This window comes from Elgaria multicarinata, chromosome 3, assembly GCF_023053635.1.
Source record: "Elgaria multicarinata webbii isolate HBS135686 ecotype San Diego chromosome 3, rElgMul1.1.pri, whole genome shotgun sequence".
Classification (NCBI taxonomy): domain Eukaryota; kingdom Metazoa; phylum Chordata; class Lepidosauria; order Squamata; family Anguidae; genus Elgaria; species Elgaria multicarinata.
Window position 1 is genome coordinate 150759901 of NC_086173.1, and position 21636 is coordinate 150781536.

A 21636-nucleotide genomic window follows, 5' to 3' on the forward strand; every position below is an offset into this window, starting at 1 on the left:
CATTGTGCTATATCCTGCTTGGTGTGGCTCCTACCTTTTATATACCGCTTTCATACTGCACTATTCTGCTTGGCGTAGATGAGGTCCCAGTGAGGTACATTAGACTGAGAGAGTGAGAGGGGCCCAAGTTCACCCAGTAAACTAAATGGCTGAGTGGGGACTGTGAACCCAAGTCTCCAAGTCCTAGCCTCAGCGCTTGTAACCACTGTCCACTTCAACACACCCACTCTCCAAACATAGGTAAATGCATCACAGGTTTGGCAGAGTCAAAGAAGCATTTCAACCAGAAACCCTTCAACTCCCGAACTAGCTCACCTGTATACTGTCCCTCAGTTAAAAAGAATTATGATGATACATAGGGATGCCTTAAGGTGGATTCCTGCACTGAGCAGGGGGTTGGTCTCGATGGCCTTGTAGGCCTCTTCCAACTACTATTCCAAGATTTTATGATTCTAGTAGCCATCGTTGGCTTTATCCTCCATGAATTTGTCTAATTCCCTTTTAAAGCCATTAAAATCAGTGGATATCACTACATCTGTACATAGGTAAGCTATAATTGTATGGTTTAACTATGCACTGTGTGAAGGAGTCCTTCCTTTTATCTGTCCTGAATCTCCCACCATTCAGCTTCATGGGGTGACCCCATGGGGTTCTAGTCTTTTGAGCGAGGGAGAAACTGCTTTCTCTACACCAAGCATCAGGGAGAAACATGTCTCCCTTACTCACCTTATTTCTGAGCTAAACAATCCCAGACATTGCAACCTCTCCCCAAAGGGGACTTGATCCAGCCCATAGGTTATTTGGGTTGCCCTTTCCTACACTTTTTTTATCTTAGCGTGTGCTCAGTGTGAGTAGGGCTTTCTTTAGATTAAGGGGAAATTAAGACGCTGCGAAGGAGCATCAATGCGGCTGCGTCTCAGCTCATGCAGCATTATCGAAGTCGTATAGACGAGGGCCTTGTTGCAGGCGGTTCTCCATTAGGCACAACCAATAATGTTGGGATCAGCTCTGATGCTTTATGCTCTCAGATTGATTTAGCATGAAGGCTAAACTAAACATGACACAAAATGTGTTTTTCCATTTAATGGGTTCATTTTAAAAAACCAGACAAACGGATGCTGGGAAGTGTCGACAATCAGGCTCAAAACTCCTTGTGTTGGAGGGGGGAGGGGGAATTGAGCCCTTTTCCTTCCTGCCATGGTGTTGACAAACGTTGTTGCCCTAACCCTGCGATTTACAGTTGGAAGAAAATCCCCATTCGCATCAGTTGAATGGGAGTATGGTTCTAAGAGATTTCTACTTTACTAAGCGTTGCAGGAATTGCTTTCTGTTTTTATGGAATAAAGGATAAAAATCTGATGGCATCTGTTTTTGTTGCAGTTTAAAAGGTATGACCCAGTGGCACATCCTTCCCTTCTTGTTTGCCATTCATGAGATCAACCAGAATCCGAGGCTCTTGCCCAATATCACCCTGGGCTACAGCATCTATGAAAACTATTTCAACCCAAGAATGACTTACGAGGCCTTGGTAGACCAGATGTCTCTTGGGCAGCAGCATGTTCCAAACTACAGTTGTGGAGGACAGAATAAGCTCTTGGCGGTCCTTGAAGGGGCCAACTTTGAACTCTCCAACCAGATTTCAACCATGCTGGGAATCTATAAAATCCCACAGGTAGGAATGGGATGGGGTGGGGGATGCAGACTGAGTCTGCTGCCACTTTGCAATCTTTCCAGAAGAGTCCAGAAGGTGGCCCTGGGGGGGACATCACCAAGTAAGGCCAGAGAAAGGCAGCACTTCCCAAAAGAGCTGAATATGGTTTGAGAGAGGTTTAACTTTCCCTAGAAGAAGCGGGTTCTTCTGTCAGCTCTGCATGGGGATTTTTGTGATTTTGGGGATGATAAAGCTTTTGTTATTGAATTAAATCCAGACCAAGTGAATCACACTTAAGTCCCATTGTAACCGTGACTTAACTTTTCAACGGCAATCCAACCTCTAAGGTACTAATGTACTTAGACTAATGTAAACCATCCTGGAAGCTGTAAAACGGAAGGGTGGGATATAAAAATTTCAAATATAAGTAGACTGCTTTTAACTGCTTTTAATGCTTTTAAATTATATATTGTTTTAACTTGGATCATGGTTTAATTTGTTTTTAACTGTGTATATTTATTGTTTTATACTGTATGTTTTTATCTGTACGCCACTCTGAAATCTTAATGATATAGGGTGGGATATAAATGTTTTAAATAAATAAATAAAATAAATAGATATAAACAAGGACCGAGTGCATGCATTATTACCAGAGATCTCTGTTTTCAAATTGCAGTCAACTATTCTCTCCAATGACAGCAACCTGTTGGAGTGGGTTCTCCATTCTGCACATTAGATTCATCATGGCATATGCTTTTGTGGATCATAGAGGCCACTTTAAGTTAGCTTTGGAAGATGAAATCTTGTCTACATAACGCAGTTATCCAATATAGTAGCTCAGATAGAAAAGGACGGATGGGATGGGTCTGCTGTGGGGAAGGAATACACAGGGGATTTTTTTAAACAGTTTTGAGAACTGTTGAGGCCCAGGACACACTCCATATAGAGTTGTCAAAACTGTTATAAGGCACTTTAAAGCACTTTAAAGCAGTAGTGTAGATCTGGCCTGACTTACAAGGTGAGAGAAATAAACCTTAAAAGTATTTTTAAATGCAGAAAGGTTTATTATTTTACAGTATCTAAGTGGCAATTGATATTTTACTGGTATTTACTGATATTTTAGATTAACAAACAACTGAGGGTCTTGCTAAACCTACCTGATAATCCGTGTGGGAGGAGAGGTCAGGCCGCGCTAGAAATAGCGCGGCCTGTAGGCCCCATCCATATGTGAGACATGACGGGGCTGAGGGAAGCTTGCCTTAAAGGGCCATGTGCGCAGGAGCGCACCAACGGAATAGTGTGTTTTTTTTAAAAAAAAGGGTTCCCCACTCCCCCTGTCCCTGATTTCCCTCCCCACAATGCCTGATGCCCCCCCTGCCCGCTTGCTCGCCCGTCCTTCCCCCGCTCACCATGCCCGTCCCCCGCTCGCCATGCCTGTCCCCGCTTGCCATGCCCATCCCTGTCCGCCATGCCCATCCCCGTCCGCCATGCCCATCCCCGTTCTTCTTCCCCTCTGTCTGCCATGCCCTGTCCCCATCTGCCATGCTCGTCCCTGTTCTTCCCCGTCCACAATGCCCTGTCCCCGTCCGCCATGCCCGTCCCCATTCTTCTTCCCCCCGTCTGCCATGCCCTGTCCCCATCTGCCATGCTCATTCCTGTTCTTTCCCCCATCCTCCATGCCCTGTCCCCGTCTGCCATGCCCGTCCCCATTTTTCTTCCCCCGACCAAAATGCCCAGTCCACGTCCACCATGCCCGTCCCCATTCTTCTTCCACCCCATCCGCCATGCACTGTCTGTGTCTGTCATGCCCATCCCCGTTATCTTAACTCTTTCACTTTTTAATAGGTCAGTTATGGTTTTGTTAGTCAAATCCCTAAGGACAAACATCAGTTTCCTTTTATCTACCGGATGGTCCCAAAATCAGAACCGAATTACCGGGGAATTGTTAAACTGCTCCGCCATTTCAGATGGACGTGGATTGGTCTCGTTGCTCCAGAGAATGACAGCGGAGAAAGATTCATGAGCACCTTCATGCCGGTGGTCATAAAGAATGGTATTTGTGTTGCCTATTCCAAAAGTATCCCAGCGACAGTGAAATGGGAAAGACATTTCAACCTGATATTATATTTGCTGGACACTCAAGTTAATGTAGTTGTTGGTCAAGTGGACACCAATGCCATCTTCGTTCTAGCAGCAGCCATGCAAATGATTGAAAAGATCAAAAATTCAACTGTAGGAAAAGTATGTATTACAACAACTTTGCAGGACCTCAGCGTGAGAATGTTTTACAGGATGATTGATCTCCAGCACACCCATGTTTCTTTGTCCTTCTTAATCAAGACGCACAAAAGGACACGACATGATAATTTTGATGCACTTTTCTTGGCTATCCAGCAGTTTGAGACTAAAGCATTTCATTGTTTCTATTCAAGAGACATGTTGTCTGTGAAAGTCTGGGAAAGATGCAGAGAAAAAGAGAATTGGGACAACCTGCCCCAGGATGAGATTGAAAGTATCCTCTCTCAAGACACCTACAGTATTTACAATTCCATCCAGGCTGTGGCCTGGACCTTACATGCTGCGTACTCATCCCATTTGAACCGCATGGGGATGGTGGGTGGAGACCGGCTGTGTCTTCAAAGGGTACAGTATTCCTTCTCCTTCACAGAGAGTTCCTGTGTAAATCACCATTCATTATAGGTCTGTGCAGAGATTTCTTCAGAGGCTGCATTGGAGGTTCCAAATCAGCCCCGATCTGCTTCGAGCAGCTTATGTCCCAGTGAGACCCACTTCGGTTCCAGAGCTGAAGTGAGATCCAGACATCTGAAGCGGGTCAGATGTTGTGTGTTCCCAGGCATGAGGCTGACCAGGCATCCATTGGACTCCATGTCTGCCTTCCTCCCCACTCATCCCCCTGCTCCTCATTCCTCCCTCTATGCTTCTCCCCTCCCATGGGACTTATCTGACCCATCTGGAAGCCGCCTGTCTTCAATGAGAGCTGCCATTTTTAAGGAAGATGGCAGGTCGTCCATTTCCTAGATCTAATTTCAAACTACAGCAGCCGGAAAGGGCCATTTTAAGACGCTCCTCAGGCCACTGCAGCCCAATCCAGATATAGACTGAGGAGGGCCGAATTGGCCTGCATAGGTACAGGATCCAAATTTGGATCCGAGGCAGTGCACAGACCTAATTAATGGCTCTGTTCTAGGCAGAGGCATCAGGAGGGGCAGATGTGGCAGAGTTGCGGGGGTCTATGAGGTGCCCAAATGAGCAATCCAGGTTTGAGTTGCCCAGCAGAATGTACAGCACCATGTACATTGATGGTGCTATATAAATAAATAAAATAAAATAATAATAATAATAATAATAATAATAATAATAATAATAATAATAATAATGGGACAGTATGAGGATGCTTTCGGTCCTCCCTTCAACAACCTGATTACCTCAGCTAGCTGGTGTGGTCTGAGATGTGTTCGTATTGCAGTCTCCTAAATGGATTGGGTTGGGTCACTTCAACATTTTGAACAGGACTTCATGGCCTCGGTGGACTGTCCCAAATGATATCAGGCTTACTTACACAGCAAGAGGACACACCCTGGTTCTCTTTTTTTCATACTGGATGGGATGATGATAATCTAGGGATGGAGGTACAGAATACGGTTGGTCAGTCATTGATAAATCTCAGCCTTGTTGGGTTTATTAACTTACCCCACTTTTCCTAATAATAGGACCAGCCCCTGGTGTCAGAACTCTCCCTAGGATGCCAAACAAGGCTTATAGAACATTTTTGTTACCTCCTCAAAATGGCAAAACAGAAAAAGGAAATTTAGAAAGGGATCTCAGGTGCATTGTAAACATAAATAATGAAAACAAAATTCATAGCCACTATGAGCTTGGAAGAACTGGTTGTGATGAGACCTCCTAATGAGTCAGGCTGAGATGTAGAATGGGATTTCCTGTTTCCTAAATGCACGTGCTTTTCTGTGACAGGGTTGGGTAGCATGTGTTCCTTGAGATGTTGTAGGACTGTAACTCCCATCATCCCTCACCCTTGGTTATCCTGGCTAGAGCTGACGGGACTTGCAGTATAACAACTTCTTCCCCACCTCTATTCTAGCTTCACCCTTTCCTGAGAAACTTTCAGCTGTATAATACTTCCATGGACGGAGCTTATTTGGATGAAAATGGAGATCTGGCAGCCAACTTTGATATCATGAACTGGGTGATGTTTCCCAACAAGTCCACTGCTGGAGTGAATGTTGGCAGTATAGAGAGACTGTCCTCCTCTGAGATAAAGTTCACCATTGATCAGAATGCCATTACGTGGCCCAGAACGTTTAACCAGGTAGGGGAAACCACTCGTTTCCTTGTTCCCTTTCCTATCTAGCCATCACTGAGAGCTCCATCAGATGAGCATTTTATTGAACATTCGTTACTGGGCACTCACAGGTTTTCGCGAGTCCCCTCTCGCGATGTTTGCCTCCCGCCCCTTCTAGCCTTCGTCATGCCGTAAAACAACAACAACAACAACGTAGCTATAATGGCTCATATACCAGTGGTGGGCGGGGCTGAAGTCAAAGGAAGTGGGGACAAGACACAAAACATACCAGCATAGTATAGACTAAAGCTCTTCCTGCCTTTAATTAATCCTCAGGAGAAGGGAGAGAAACGCACAAAGGCTAGGACACCATTTAATGGGCAACTGAGGTTGGCCAGTGGAAGACTGGACCCTCAGGAGGGCTGGATTTCGCCTCTAGGCCTGAGGTTCCCCTCCTGTATCATAGGCCATTTCTACACCAGCCAGAAAATGCAGGCTGGTCACGGCCAAGTCCCTGTGCATCCAAATGACACACAGGGACGCCCGGGAGGAAGGAGGGCCCGGAACGGGTTTTCCCAGGGATAATCCCGAGACAGTGGGAGGTGTGGCCGCCCCTTCCGGCTTCTTCCCTCCTCCCTGCATGTAGCAGTGATCAGTAGAGGGAAGGGACTGGACTGGGAGGAATTGGGGGTGGGGGGGAGCAGGGTCAGGGTCAGGATATCGTTAGATCCTCCCCCCTCCTTCCCGCTACACTGGGGTGGTGTAGAAATGGCCATTGGGTGATTTTAAAGAACCCTCAGAGGCCTGCTGTGGTGATAACTAATCGAGCCCATGATAAAATTGCTCACATCCCCCTGAGCTTGGGCAGAGGGTTCGGCTCAGAGAATGTGTCCAAAGCACCATCAAAGTAGGCTGGTGTTAGAGAGAGCTCTAGAGGGGGTGGTGAAGAGTGAGGGAGCAGTTTGGCTGCGTCATTTATTTATTACATTTATATACCGCCCCACAACCGAAGCTCTCTGGGCAGTTCACAAAGGTTAAAACAGTAAACATTAAAAAGTATACAAAATATTAAAACCACCAGAAACATAAAAACAACAGTATAAAAACCACTGTTCTGGGGTCCATTAGAAAACAAACTTAGCGTTACTAAATTCTATTAAATGCCTGGGAGAAGAGAAAAGTCTTGACCTGGCACCTGAAAGATAACATTGTTGGAGCCAGACGAGCCTCATCGGGGAGATCATTCCCCAGTTGGGGGGCCACCACTAAAAAGGCCCTCTCCCTTGTTGCCATCCTCTGAGCTTCCCTCGGAGTAGGCACTCGGAGGAGGACTTTAGATGTTGAGCGCAGTGTCCGGGTAGGTTCATGTCGGGAGAGGCGTTCCTTCAGGTATTGCGGTCCCAAGCCATGTAGGGCTTTATAGGTTAAAACCAGCACCTTGAATTGGGCTCGGAAACGTATAGGCAGCCAATGCAAGCAGGCTAGAATCGGTCTTATATGCTCGAACCTTCCTGCTCCAGCTATCAAACATGTTATACACATCTGTGTTGCCGTTTTAGGAAGGAAGTGTGATGTGTTTGTTTGTGTGTGTGTGTTAGATTGTTTTTGCGTAGTGCACTGCAGTGTTTTACCTGAATATGTGTTTCTCCACCTATATTTTGTTTGGATGTGTAGTTTTGGTTTTACCTTGGTTTCTTGGGGGCTGTCTGGCTCTGGGATTTGGCTGGGAGTCTTGCCTGTGTGTGTGGCAGGCTGGCTGTGTTTCCTGAGCACTACCAGCTTTACATCTGGGGAAGTGGGTATTTTGTTGCACTTTGTGGACACAAATATGTGATTTGGCATCTTGGGTTCAGATCCTGTCCCTGCCTTGGCCTCAGTTTCTTGATACAGTTATTTATCTGTGAGCCTCAATTTTTTACCTTCTGTGAAATTGACGTTCATGCAGAAACCAGTCAATTTAAAAGAAGTGGTTTCATGATTGGAGCTCAAATCTCATTTCTGTCTTGAATGTAGGGTAATGGACAAGTTACCTTTCTTTGAGATTATGCATAGGCTGACCATATATGGGAGATCAAAAAAGAGGACACTCAATGTGGGACGGGTGGGGAAGCAGCTTTCTAGGGCCCTGAAAAGCACGCCATTCCCCCTGCCACCTTAAAGGCCCCGACTGGAGAGGAGGAGGGAAAAGCATGTCATTCCTGCCCCGCCCCCTGTTCCAATTGCATCCTTTTCTATAATATCTGGGAATGACACGCTTTCCTTTTTAAGGCCCCGATTGGAGAAGTGGGGAGGGGAATGACACACCTCCAGAAAGCGCATCCTTCCCTCTGCCACACTAATGGCAGCCTTAAAGGGGAAAGCATGACATTCCAGGACATTACAGAAAATTACAGAAAATCCCCCTAACTCCCAGGACAGAACAAAAAGCTGGAAAAATCCAGGGAAACCCTGACAGTAGGTCACCCTAAATACGCCCCCTGCCAGTTGAACTAGTGGTTTTCCCATGGGAAGGGTGGGAGGAGGTCATGTGTTCTGGTTTGGGTACAATGTTTAAGGCCACCTCCTCAAAAATATAATTTCAATATACTTTGAAAGACAGAATGAAAGTTAGAATGAAAGGTAGAATGAAGGACAGAAAGAACAGTATTGGTGTAAACCGCCTTGCAAGGGCTTCCACGATGAAAGATGACCAAGAAATGCTTTAAATGAATAAAACAAATAAATAAATGGTTTCATGTATATACCATTTGCCCCTATGGTAAACAGCTTCCTGTAATATGCCCTCTTTTGTAACTTGTCACACTAGGCAGGGCTCCTGCAGCTTTAACTGTTGTGATGAAGAGGGTGTTTCACCAGGTGCTACATGCATACAAATGACTAATGCTGAAATTCCCTTTTCAATACAACTGTTGAAGACACAGGAGCCCTGTCCTGCCTTCCATAGCATCACCTCCATGATATAACTCATTTCCAGCAGTTAATAAAGCCCCCTTTCCACAACGTTATGCTTGACGCACCTTCTCTTTATATGGTTAGACAGTCCCTTTTTCTAGATGTACTAGAAGTTGCCTGCCTGGACACGCCAAGACGATTAGGGAAGGAGAGCCCATCTGCTGCTACGATTGTGTCCCATGTCCCGAAGGAACCATCTCCTCCCAGGAAGGTAAGTGACTCCAGAGCGAGGAGCTGCCCTTGAGAAAGAGAACAAACACCCACTCGCACGTGGCTAGAGAGGGGTTTTTTTTGTTTTAAACTGAACTTGATTGCTTTGTTACTTTGTGTGTAGCTAATTATTAGTGTATTTGCTATTTAATTCCACAAACTGAGTGAAAATAACTTAGTGGGCTACCATTTGAGATTTCCATTGAACAATTGCCCGATCTCATTCACAGAATGCAACGTAGGGTGCCAACAATATCTTCTTCTAATGTCTGTTTTTAGGAAGAGGGAATTTCACAGGTGCTGCATGCATACAAATGACACTTGATGAAATTTCCCTTTTTTATATACAACTTTTAAGGATGCAGGAGCCCTGCCCTCCTTTTCATAGGGTCACCCTAGATTTAGTGTTATTGGGGGCAACCCCAAACAAGCAGAAACATTATTTTCTGGAATGGACCAGGCTGGCAAAGCTCACATAAGGTTGCTCTGGAGAGCTGCCCTGTTGTAGATATGAGCCTTTTGCTCATTTCAGTTCTACAAGGGGTGGGCAGCACTTACAGAACGAAATCAGTGGGGCTTGCAGCTTGCAAAGTGGAAGCAGTGGTGGAGCCAGCTCACAGATAGGCAATATCGAATCCTGCCCCGCATATCTTAATAAGCAAGGCATCCAGTCCTGCTTACTTCTGAGGCTTGTCCTGCAGAGACCTGCCCTGCTTACATGTGAGTAGACATGCAAATTTTTGATGTGCTGACGTATGAGTAGACATGTTGCTCTAGTTCACTTCTGAGTCGAGATACAGACAGCTTGGTAAGGGTGATGTTATTCGAGAACTGCTTATTTCTGATTAATCTTAATCAGTAATGATGACATTTTTGGCAAGCACATAGATGGAATGCAATTTCAATGGCTATTTATCAGCTTCCACGAGAGAAGTGCTTTTCCCAGTTTCAGAGACAGGGGGCTTTGCTAGACCTGCCGGCTTACGCCGGCAGGGAGGCGGGGCCAAGGCGCACTAACGTTAGCGCGCCTCAGCCAGGCTTCGAGACGGCGGAGCTGCAGGGAGGATGCAAGCCCTGCGGCATCCGCCATTTTTTTGTTTTTGTTTAAAGGGGCCGCGGGTGGCCCGAAGACTCCGGGAAGGTAAGTGGCTTTTTTATTTTTATTTTTAAAATGGGGGGAGGGGGGCGAAGGATGGGAGGGTGGGTGGCACGGGGGGAGGGCGGGTGCGATCGCGCTGCCACCGCCCGAGCAAGCAGCCAAGCGGCGCTTGCCCTGGCAATGCCCGGGATGGGGCGGCATTGCCCTGGCAAGCGCCGCTCGGCTGCTTGCTCGGGCGGTGGCAGCGCAATCGCCCCCGCCCGCCCCCCGTGCCACCCACCCTCCCATCCTTCGCCCTCCCCTCTCTTCCCCCCCGCCGATGGGCACAGCGCTCCTATGAGCGCTGTGCCAGGTCCGCAGCTTTTCGCGGCTCCTCGCGAGTAAGCGAGGAGCCGCGAAAAGCCGCGGAAGTCTCCACACTTCCCCCAGCCCCGGCCTGAGGCCGGAGCTGGGGAAAAAGCGTGCCATAAGCGCATTCTCTTATGGCGCGCTATACCAGGCCTCATTGCGGCCTGCCGCCGGATTCCCCTGTGCGTCATCTGGACGCACAGCAGGGAAACCGGGTTGGAAGGCGCACTAAGGCCTGGTCTAGCAAGGCCCAGGGTGGGGCCTGCAGAAACCACAATGGGTCAGAGGAGCACTATACACCTTTTAGGGAATGCAGGAAACCACAGACTATGATTGGTGGAAAACAATTTACATAAATGCTGCTGCGGTTCTTGTTCTTTTCAGATGCAGACCATTGCACCAAGTGTCCGGATGACCAGCATCCAAACAAGACCCGAGATCAATGTGTTCTGAAGCTTATCAGCTTCCTCTCCTATGAAGAAATTCTGGGAATCATCCTAGCTTTATTTGCCCTAATCTTGTCCCTAACCACTGGCCTGCTTTTAGGAATCTTCATGAAATATCGAGAAACTCCAGTGGTCAAAGCCAACAACCGAGATCTCACCTACATACTCCTCGTCTCCCTCCTGCTTTCCTTCTTGTCCTCCTTCTTATTCATCGGACGGCCCCAGAAGGTGACCTGCCTTCTCCAACAAACCACCTTCAGCATCATCTTCTCAGTTTCTGTCTCTTCCTTGTTGGCAAAAACTGTCATGGTGGTGGTGGCATTTATGGCCACAAAGCCAGGGAACAGGATGAGGAAATGGCTAGGGAAGAGTTTGGCCAACTCCATTGTAATTTCTTGTTCCAGTGTCCAAGTGGGCATCTGCATGATCTGGCTGGGAATCTTTCCCCCATTCCCAGACTCTGACATGCATTCCCAGCCTGGGCAGGTCGTCCTGCAATGTAACGAAGGGTCTGCAGTCATGTTTTATATTGCCCTTGGCTACATGGGCTTCCTGGCTGCCATCTGTTTCATGGTGGCCTTCCTAGCCAGGAAGCTGCCCGGGGCATTCAACGAAGCCAAGCTGATCACCTTCAGCATGTTGGTCTTTTCCAGTGTTTGGGTGTCCTTTGTGCCGGCCTACCTGAGCACCAAAGGGAAATACATGGTAGCTGTGCAGGTCTTCTCTATCTTGGCTTCCAGTTTGGGTTTATTGGTTTGCATCTTCATCCCCAAAAGCTACATTATCATATTAAGGCGAGATCTAAATAGCAAAGAGCATTTAATGATGAAATCTAAAGATGGCATCTGATCTTTTAGTACTTTTTTTTTGTCTAGCAAAAATACTAAAACCAATGTGGGAGTGAACTTCTTTTTTATACTACTTCAAATAATTTCTCTTCTCTCCATGTAAAAACAAAACAGACTTGTTTTAATCATGATGAATGAATAAGTAACCCAAAAAGGCCTCAGGTAGGGATGTTTGCGCAAGTAAAATGTGAATTTGTCTAAGGGCTCATCCACACCAAACAGATATTCCACTATGAAAGTGGTATAAAAAGGCAGGAGCCACACTAGTGCTTTATAGTGGGATTGAAGTGCACTGACAACTGTTGGGACCCATGACACATACCATATACTGCTTTCATACCACTTTCATAGCATTACATCCTGTCAGTGCACTTCAGTACCACTATAAAGCAGTAGTGTAGATCCTGCAGTGCACATCAATATCACATCAATATCACTATAAAGCAGTAGTGTGTGTCCTGCCTTTTATATACCGCTTTCATAGTGGAATCTCCTGCTTGGTGTAGATGAGCCCAAAGTGATCCAAATTTCACCTTGAAGCTTGTTCCATCTCATGTTCATAACAGATTGTGATCTCTGGTTTTTTCACATTTTTCATGCATATTTTCCTAAGTGTATACAATAACTGTGCAGATCTTTGAAATGTATGGATTCTTCTCCCGCTGCTGAAAGCCTGGGTGCAATTCATTTTTCATGCACATTTCTTCAAAGGTACGCATGCTGTTGACCATTATTATTATTATTATTATTATTATTTATTTATATAGCACCATCAATGTACATGGTGCTGTACAGAGTAAAACAGTAAATAGCAAGACTCTGCCGCATAGGCTTACAATCTAATAAAATCATAGTAAAACAATAAGGAGGGGAAGAGAATGCCAACAGGTACAGGGAAGGGTAAGCAGGCACAGGGTAGGGAAAAACTAACAGTAGAAAGTAACAGTAGAAGTCTGCACAACATCAAGTTTTAAAAGCTTTAGGAAAAAGAAAAGTTTTTAGTTGAGCTTTAAAAGCTGTGGTTGAACTTGTAGTTCTCAAATGTTCTGGAAGAGCGTTCCAGGCGTAAGGGGCAGCAGACGAAAATGGACGAAGCCGAGCAAGGGAAGTAGAGGCCCTTGGGCAGGCGAGAAACATGGCATCAGAGGAGCGAAGAGCACGAGCGGGGCAATAGTGTGAGATGAGAGAGGAGAGATAGGAAGGAGCTAGACCGTGAAAAGCTTTGAAGGTTAACAGGAGAAGTTTATATTGGATTCTGAAGTGAATTGGAAGCCAATGAAGAGATTTCAGAAGCGGAGTAACATGGTCGGAGCGGCGTGCTAAGAAGATGATCTTTGCGGCAGAGTGGTGAACAGAAACCAACGGGCTGATGTGAGAAGAAGGAAGGCCAGAGAGAAGAAGGTTGCAGTAGTCCAACCGTGAAATAACCAGTGCATGAACAAGCGTCTTGGCAGAAGAGACAGACAAAAATGATCGAATCCTGGCAATATTATACAGGAAAAATCGACAAGATTTAGCTACTGCCTCAATATGAGGAATAAAGGAGAGCGAGGAGTCGAAGATAAAGCCAAGGCTACGAGCTTCCTTGACCGGAGTAAGCGTAACATCATTGACAGTAAGAGAGAATGAGAGATGAGGAGAAGGTTTAGGAGGAAAAACAAGCAATTCAGTCTTTGCCATGTTAAGCTTCAAGCGACGATGAAGCAGCCAAGCTGAGATATCTGAAAGACATGCCGAGATACGATCGTGAACATCAGGAGAAAGTTCCGGAGATGACAGATATAGTTGTGTATCATCGGCGTACAGATGATATTGGAGACCATGAGATTGAATAAGCTTGCCCAAGGGCAACATGTATAAGGAAAACAACAACGGGCCAAGCACCGAGCCTTGCGGAACCCCTACTGAAAGGGGAAAGGAGGAAGACGAGCTGCCATTAGTCAACACGCTGAAAGAGCGACCCGCTAGATAGGAGGCAAACCAGTTATAGACAGAGCCACAAAATCCAAGGTCATGAAGGGAATCTAAGAGAAGTTCATGATCAACCGTGTCAAAGGCTGCAGTTAGATCAAGGAGAATAAGAACGGAATAATGGCCTTTAGACTTGGCAGTAAGGAGATCATTGGTGATCTTAGTAAGGGCTGTTTCGGTGGAATGCAGAGGACGGAATCCAGATTGAAATGGATCCAAAGCAGAGTTACTAGAAAGAAAGTCAAGACAGCGAGAGTAGACCGCACGCTCCAGGATCTTTGAAACAAACGGCAACAAAGAGACAGGTCGGTAGTTAGACAGAGATAGCCTATCAAGAGTAGGTTTCTTGAGAATGGGAGAGACTGTAGCATGTTTAAAAGCAGAAGGAAATGAACCAGAGGACAGAGAAAGATTAATAATATGTAGCAAGGAAGGGAGGATAGCAGGAATAAGATTAATAAAGACGCGAGAAGGAATCGGATCACGAGAACAAGTGGAAGGCTTCGAAGAGCGCAGTATTGTAGACAGTTCATCCGCAGAGACTGAAGGAAACGCAGAGAAATTTGCAGGAGGAGCTGACAGATGAGGAACAGGAACTGGAAGAGGAGCAGAGCTGGCCAGATCAGAGCGGATAGTTTGGATTTTAGCATTGAAAAAAGAGGCAAAGTTGTTAGCAGACAGAGAGGCGGGGAGAGATGGCGGATTAGGCTTCAGAAGAGAATTGAAGGATGCAAAGAGCCGCTGAGGATGCCTAGCATTTGACTGGATCAGCGTTGAGTAGTACTGCTGTTTGGCCAGTGAGATGGCAGAAGAGAAAGAGGAAAGTACAAATTTGTAATGGACAAAGTCTGCCCGGTCCCTGGTCTTACGCCAAAGGCGTTCAGCTGCCCGGGAACAAGAGCGAAGGTAGCGGAGGGAAGAGGTGAGCCACGGTTGGGGTTGAGAAGGGCGAACTATCCGAGTTGTAGATGGAGCAAGATTATCAAGAGTTGAAGATAAGGAGGAATTAAAGAAGGAGACAGCTGAGGACCACATTTCCTTTGGGTCCGTTCATCACATGCAAGCTCGGATTTCGATTGCAGATTGTGTTTTTGTGCATGTTTGGGTTGGAAGGTGTGAACTGGGGAAATCCTAATAAAAATGAACTAAACCTGAATTTCAAATACAGCTCTAGCCTGAAGCCATTCTCTTTACAAATGGTCATTTCTCACTTTGTTGTGGGCTCAGAATCTGAAATAGTATTAAAGAAGATTCAGTTCAGATCTCAGTTTGGTAACTCAGAAAGCAGGTTGTTTGTCTCGGATCCAAACCCATTTACTATTACAGGAACATAAACAAACAGTTATAATGTTTTTACTTTCTGACATGAATGAATGTATTCCAGCATAGTAGGCCCTCCTGAGGGGATGAAATATGAAAAATATGAGAAAGACAGGTTTATAGGATTTGTAGATGAAGAGTATCAGTAGAGGGAATGGATTGGTGGTACAAAGGAATATCTCTTATTGCCTCAGTGGTTTTGGGGGCCATTTGTACAGAAATAGTATACGGGAACACTGGGGGAAAGTGACCACGTCATACTTGAATTCTTGATTATGAAGGACACAAAAGTTGAGTGTAGCCATAAACGTACTCTGGATTTTAGGAAAGCTGATTTTAATAAACTCAGAAGTATGATAAGTAAGGTCCCATGGCAAGTGAGCCTAATGAGAAAAGGAGTGCAGGATGGGTGGGAGTATTTAAAAAAGGAAATTTTAAAGGCACAGTTACAAACAATTCCAACAAGGAGAAAAGATAGAAGACAACAGAGGAAACCAATGTGGCTCCACAAAAAGCTTAGAGATGACCTGAAAACAAAAAAAAAAAGGATACATATAGGAAGTGGAAGGAAGGCCAGGCTACAAAAGAAGAGTACAGACAAGTGGCACAGAAGTACTGAAATGGCATCAGGAAGGCTAAAGCTGTGAATGAGCTGAGATTAGCGAGAGATGCTAAAAGCAATAAAAAGGCTTTCTAAGATATGTGAGTAGTAAAAGACAGAGGAAAGAAATGGTGGTTCAACTGCTTAATGAGGATGGCAAATCGATAACAGATGCCAAAGAAAAGGCTGAAGTGCTCAATTCCTACTTCGCTTCAGTCTTCTCCCAAAAGTGGGTCTATGACAACCCCCCCTGGAAAAAGTGACACAAGTTGAGGGGGCAGGATTGCAGTTTGAGATTGATAAACAAATGGTCAAAGAACACCTAATTTCCTTGAATGAGATCAAATCTCCAGGGCCCGATGAACTGCATCCTAGAGTAATGAAAGAGCTAGTAGAAGAACTCTCAGAACCTTTGTCTATTATCTTTGCAAAATCACAGAAGACAGGTGAGGTGCCGGACGACTGGAAGAGGGCTAACGTTGTCCCTATCTTCAAAAAGGGCAAAAAGGTTTAACCTAGGAACTACAGACCAGTCAGTCTGACATCCATCCCTGGGAAAATTCTGGAGCAGATAATAAAGAAGTCAATCTGTAAACACCTTGAAATCAATGCAGTGAGGTTTTATCTTTCCAATATTGTAGAATCAGTCTTTTGGCAGCACAAACAATCAAATTACGTTCATCATGTGTTATTTTCCAAGAGGCCGGTAAGTAATTTAAGGTGACATGTACATCCAAAGATATTAAAGATCTTTCTAATACAGAATTGATGAGTCTGATAATTTCCTCCCAAAAGGAGGTGACTATTGGACATTTCCAGAACATATGAACAAAAGAAGCGTTAGTTGTATGACTCCTCCAACAATTAGTCAATTTGGAGGAACCTTTATTAAACAGATGCTGTGGTGTCCAATAGAGCTGAAACAGTAATTTTTGCGGAATAAGATGTAATCGGAGATCCATTGACATATCAGATACTGATGCCAAAACAGTGGTCCATTATTCGATAAAATAGGTCATTCTAATAGTAACATCAACAACACGGAATCATCACTGGAAGGCGTGGGAGACGTGCAGGAGGTGGCCAATATCGCTAAAAGACCCACAAACCTCTGTGAGTGGCCGGTCACGAGGGTGCCTTATTTCGCTCAGGTGAAGAAGCCCTATGTTTGTCTGGGATACATTATATCCTGGAGTTCATATAGTGCAGTGGCTCCCAAGTTTTTCAGGTAACCGCCCCCTAGGTTCCACAAACTCATGCCCAGTGCCCCCTACTGTACACTATAAAAATCCTTCTTCAGAATAGCCGTTTTCAACAACCCACTAAGAAAGATAATAACAATAAAATTCAAAACAGTAACCATTAATTGAATATATATTCAAAATCCAATTACATTTTTTTAGTTTATTCAATTAAACATAATTCATGAAGTTGATCCAGTGATATCATATTTTCAAAGTCTGATAGTCATTTAGCAAGAATATTAGGTATCACATTTAGTAATATCTAAATGTGATAGTACCTCACTATTCTGTAAATCCTTAATGTGATGGATGGGCCTGATGAAGTGATACCACTTTTCCAATGTCTGGTTTAAAGTCACTTAACATGCATCTTAAATCACCACGTTTAGTAATCTGGAGTCAATTTCTTTGCTTGGAGAGAAGTAGGCAGACCACACTAAAACTACATTCCACCAAATATGATGTTGGAAATGCAACCAGGAGCTTCTGAACCACTCTCCATAGTGCAAGATAGCGATCAGAAATTTCCTTCTGTAACCAAGGGCCTTCCTAGACGAGGCCTTAGCGTGCATTCTGACCCGGCTTCCCTGCTGTGCGTCCAGATGACGCACAGGGGAATCCGGAGACAGGCCGCGCTGAAGCCTGGTCTTACGCGCCATAAGCGAAGTCGCTTATGGCGCGCCTTTTCCCCAGCTCCGGCCACAGGCCGGAGCTGGGGAACGTCTAGGGACTCCCGCGGCTTTTCACGGCTCCTCGCTTACTCGCGAGGTGCCGCGAAAAGCCGCAGACCTGGCACAGCACTCATACCAGCGCTGTGCCCATCGGCGGGGGGGGGGCGAAGAGAGGGGAGGGTGAAGGATTTCTTACTTTGGCTTCAGTTCAATATCTGTTTTGCAGCTGGCGGGGCGGGGCGCACAAGCAGGGTATGTCTCTTTGTTAGCAGAACCACCTCCATTTTTAACAGGAAACTGTAAAATCTCCATTGCACACCAAGCAAAATGTCATAATGCCCTGTATGAGAATGTCTCCTTGTGTGCGTCCTTGCATCCTTGATTACTAATATAAACAAGAGTCCTGGCTCCAGCTGTCTGTGTCGAAGTTAACTCTCTGTAACTTACTGTCAGGCCAAAGGTATTGTTTACAGGACTGTTTAGCATAATTAGCTATGCCTCAGTGTTATGTTCTGATTGGTTAATGCTGCTACTGGGCCCTGCCCCTTGAAAGCTTTAATACTGTACCATATTCCCTATGTCTTTTGTCTGATTGCTCCCTTTGAAGAGACCAGGCCTTGATTACTAATGGTGGAATGGTGGAGTCGTGCTGAAGGGCTGTTTGGATCTCGTCCTTGGGTGAAAAGAACATTGATCTAACAAATGGTGCCGTGACTTGGATCTACCCCAAGACGGATTCATGCCTGCCAGTGGAACCTAGATTGAGGAGCGATCGCCAAGAGAGATTTCTCTTGCCTCAAGTAGGTTAACATGCACTGTGCAGACATGGAGACCGAATTGATGGGACCATTCGAGCCAAGGTTACAAAATCGACTCCACCCGACAGATGGAAGGGAACAGGCAACAACAATTTGCAATCAGACGTGATTAGAAAGGGCGAAGACGGGAGACGGCTATTTGGTGAGTGAAACCTTTAATCCCATGGACCCTGACGGGAAATGGAGGGAGTGGGTGTTCACAATTGACCTCAGAAATGGGAAGCTTATAGTTCGTATTGGAAAAGAGTCCCCGAGCCCTTTGGTTAAAGTTGTTGTCTTTGGAAAAGCTTTCAGTGAAATTGAAAAAGGGATTTTGAAACTGTAACAGTGTAACAATGAGTTAAAAATGTTTGTGATTGTGAATGGATGTCTTTTTTATGTTAGATTGCCCCTTGTGGATTTTTTGAACTTGATCCAAAGTTAATTTCAGCTGTGTCATTGGAATCAATTTGCAAACATAGAAATGTAATTGAGTAAATGTACCTCTCAAAGGATCGCCCTTTAGTGTTGGAATGTGAATTACAGAAAAGTTGGTGTTGTGTTAAAGTGAAAGGAAAAAATTGTCAGTCTGTGTTTTCCACCCGGCCCAAGTGAAAGAAATTTGAAGTTTTTGTTTTCCTTCTCCTCCCTAGTGTTTTTTTTTTGCTTCTCCTATGCTTAGCAGCTAGAGATAAGCAGTTTTATTTTCAGTGAAAGTTTTTGTTTTAGATTTTGAAGACTTTGTGTATTTTGTCTTTCACAAACCTCAGATAATTAGAAAATGTAGAACCCCATTTTCACGGAAGAAATGTCTTCCATAGCTTTGAAGATTCACTGCCTGAGTTGAAAAGCTCAAGTCCTTGTTGCCAACCGTTTTGCCAAAATGAGAGAAAGGAAAAGTATGTTGTTAAAAGTGGATAAGAGAAATGTCTGAAAGAGAGAGAGAGAGAGAGAGAGAGAGAAGGCTGTGCAGAAGAGATAGTTTGAAAGACTTTTAAAAAGGTTGTTTTGGTTGTTTTGCAAAGATGTTGATTTGAAGTGAAGTTGATTTGAAGAAGAGTAAAGTATGTGAATAGCAGAGGTGAAGAAGATGAGAAGTTGAAATGTAGTGAAAAAGGAAAGTGTTTGAAGGTTAGTGTACGTGGCATGGTTTTTGACCAGAAGGAAAAGGGGGGTGAAGAAGCCCTGCCTTGAAAAAGTTAGTGAATGGACAATCTTGCATCCTCTGCTGATGAAGACTGGAAATACTGAATTGCTATATTTTTGTGTGTGTTTTGAACGTTGTGTTCTGAAAATTGCCCAGTGGTTCTTTTTTGGGGGGGCAGAGATATTCTAACTTTGGCCTAATAGAACTTTTGAAATGCTTTGAGCCCTGAGCCTGAGCCCTAAATGCAGCTACAATTGAAGCCTAAAAGCACCCCTGTGTTCTTGCATCAGTATCCTTTGAAATTAGAAGCCAGAAGAAGAATACAGCTATTGCTTTTTAAAAATGGACTTGTGAAATGATTAAAGCAATTAAAAACTCCAGCTTGCATTACTGTGTTTGCACTACCAGTCTCAAGTGTGCTGTGCTAAAAACGTGGCACAGACCAGTGGAGTACAGTGGAAGAAGCTGACACCTGAACCCTGCCTGCCAGTCCAGATGTGAGATCAACCTCCTCGTGGACCCAAGGCTTGCCTCATTGAATCCTGCCACGTTGATACCTGAACTACAAAGAAAAGAAGTTCCAGAGCATGAATGCCTTGAAGTCTTGCAACTTGGCACCAAACCTCGCCCAGACCTATACGATGACCTCGAGTTGTTTACTGATGGATCCAGCTACAATTGTACAACAAGCAGCTGAACTCGTAGTATGCACAGAAGCCCTGATGCTTGTTTCAGGCAAAAGACTATATTTACTGATTCAAAATATCACATGGACAGATTTGGAAAGAAAGAAGATTTGTGACTGCCCATGGAGCAGTGACCCATGGAGAATTAACAGTTGATCTGTTAAAAGCCCTGATGTTGCCAAAAGAATTGGCTAATTTGTCTACAAGCGAGCTGCCATAATTGGAGCTAGCCCATTTCTCAGTATTTGAATCCACCTTATGAAAAAGAAGACTTGGAATTAGCACAATAACTCAAAGTTTTCAAGAACCCAGAAAGATGGGATTTGTTACCCCTGATGTGCCAAGAATCATCATGACCGCCCTGTTTAAAGACCAGGTGTTTAAAGACCTCACAAGATGGACATTGATCAGACTCTTCAATGACTGAAAGACTTTTTTGAGAACCATGATCAGCCAAGGAATATAAATGCTCAGTGAATTGTTTTTACTGGCTTCATTTGTAAATGCATCAAAAGAAAAGCCCCTGCAGACATGGACTTGTTATCTTTTTTTAAGAATCCAGATTGACTTTGTTGAAATGTAAAAGTTTTTTTGAACGCCTACTTGTTTTTGTTCAGGTTTTTTCTGAACACCTACTGTTTTGTTCAGGCCTGAAACCATAAAATCAGATCTAGAAAGCTATTTTACTTCTTAGGTAGTGTAGAACATGGCACTTTTGTCCTAATAATAGGCTGGCATCTCATGAAGATTCCAGTCTGGTAGGCAGATAGAGTTAATAGGACCCTGAAAAGAGACCCTAGCAAAAATTAAATTAGAAATTTCCTTGAAATGGGTGGATGTATTTCCAATTGCATTGTTAAAGTCAGAAAAAGTCTTAAATTGTTTTCTTTTGAACTAATGTTTGGCTTTTCCTCTCAGTCTTTAGTGGGGGAACAAGAAAAAAGAATTAAATAGGAATTGGGAAATGTTTTATTCCAAGAATATGTAATTGCCCTGCAGTTTTCTCTTTTCCAGCTCCATCGTTACCTGCACCTTTCCAGAGATTGTCGTTAGAAGAACCCTGCTTGTTCCAGCCTACCTGCTTAAAAGTAGGACCCCAGGATTGAGAAAGCCCTTGCTGCTTTGTACTTGTAAGTGAAATTATTATAGACACATAAATGGACACATTGTTCTAAAATAAAGCCTCCCCTGTGCCAGAAGGACACAGGCAAAGCAAAGTTCATCTGCCTTCTGGTGCACCGGAAGCCACCAGCAACATAGGCGAAGAAACCAGCACGGAGCAACCTAGGTACTCAACCCAACATTTAAAGGACACTAAAGTTAT

At 44.6% G+C, this 21636-nt stretch overlaps 1 protein-coding gene across 1 annotated transcript in view; it reads left to right on the forward strand.

Annotated features, from left to right (window-relative positions):
* Positions 1-1390: 1390 nt before the first annotated feature.
* The window catches only part of LOC134395536 (vomeronasal type-2 receptor 26-like), a 59221-nt gene continuing 38975 nt past the window's right edge, over positions 1391-21636 (forward strand). The window contains exons 1-5 of the mRNA XM_063121699.1: positions 1391-1672; positions 3497-4294; positions 5772-5999; positions 9009-9135; positions 10966-11255. Coding sequence (XP_062977769.1) covers positions 1391-1672; positions 3497-4294; positions 5772-5999; positions 9009-9135; positions 10966-11255 — 1725 coding nt within the window. The remainder of the gene's footprint in view (positions 1673-3496; positions 4295-5771; positions 6000-9008; positions 9136-10965; positions 11256-21636) is intronic.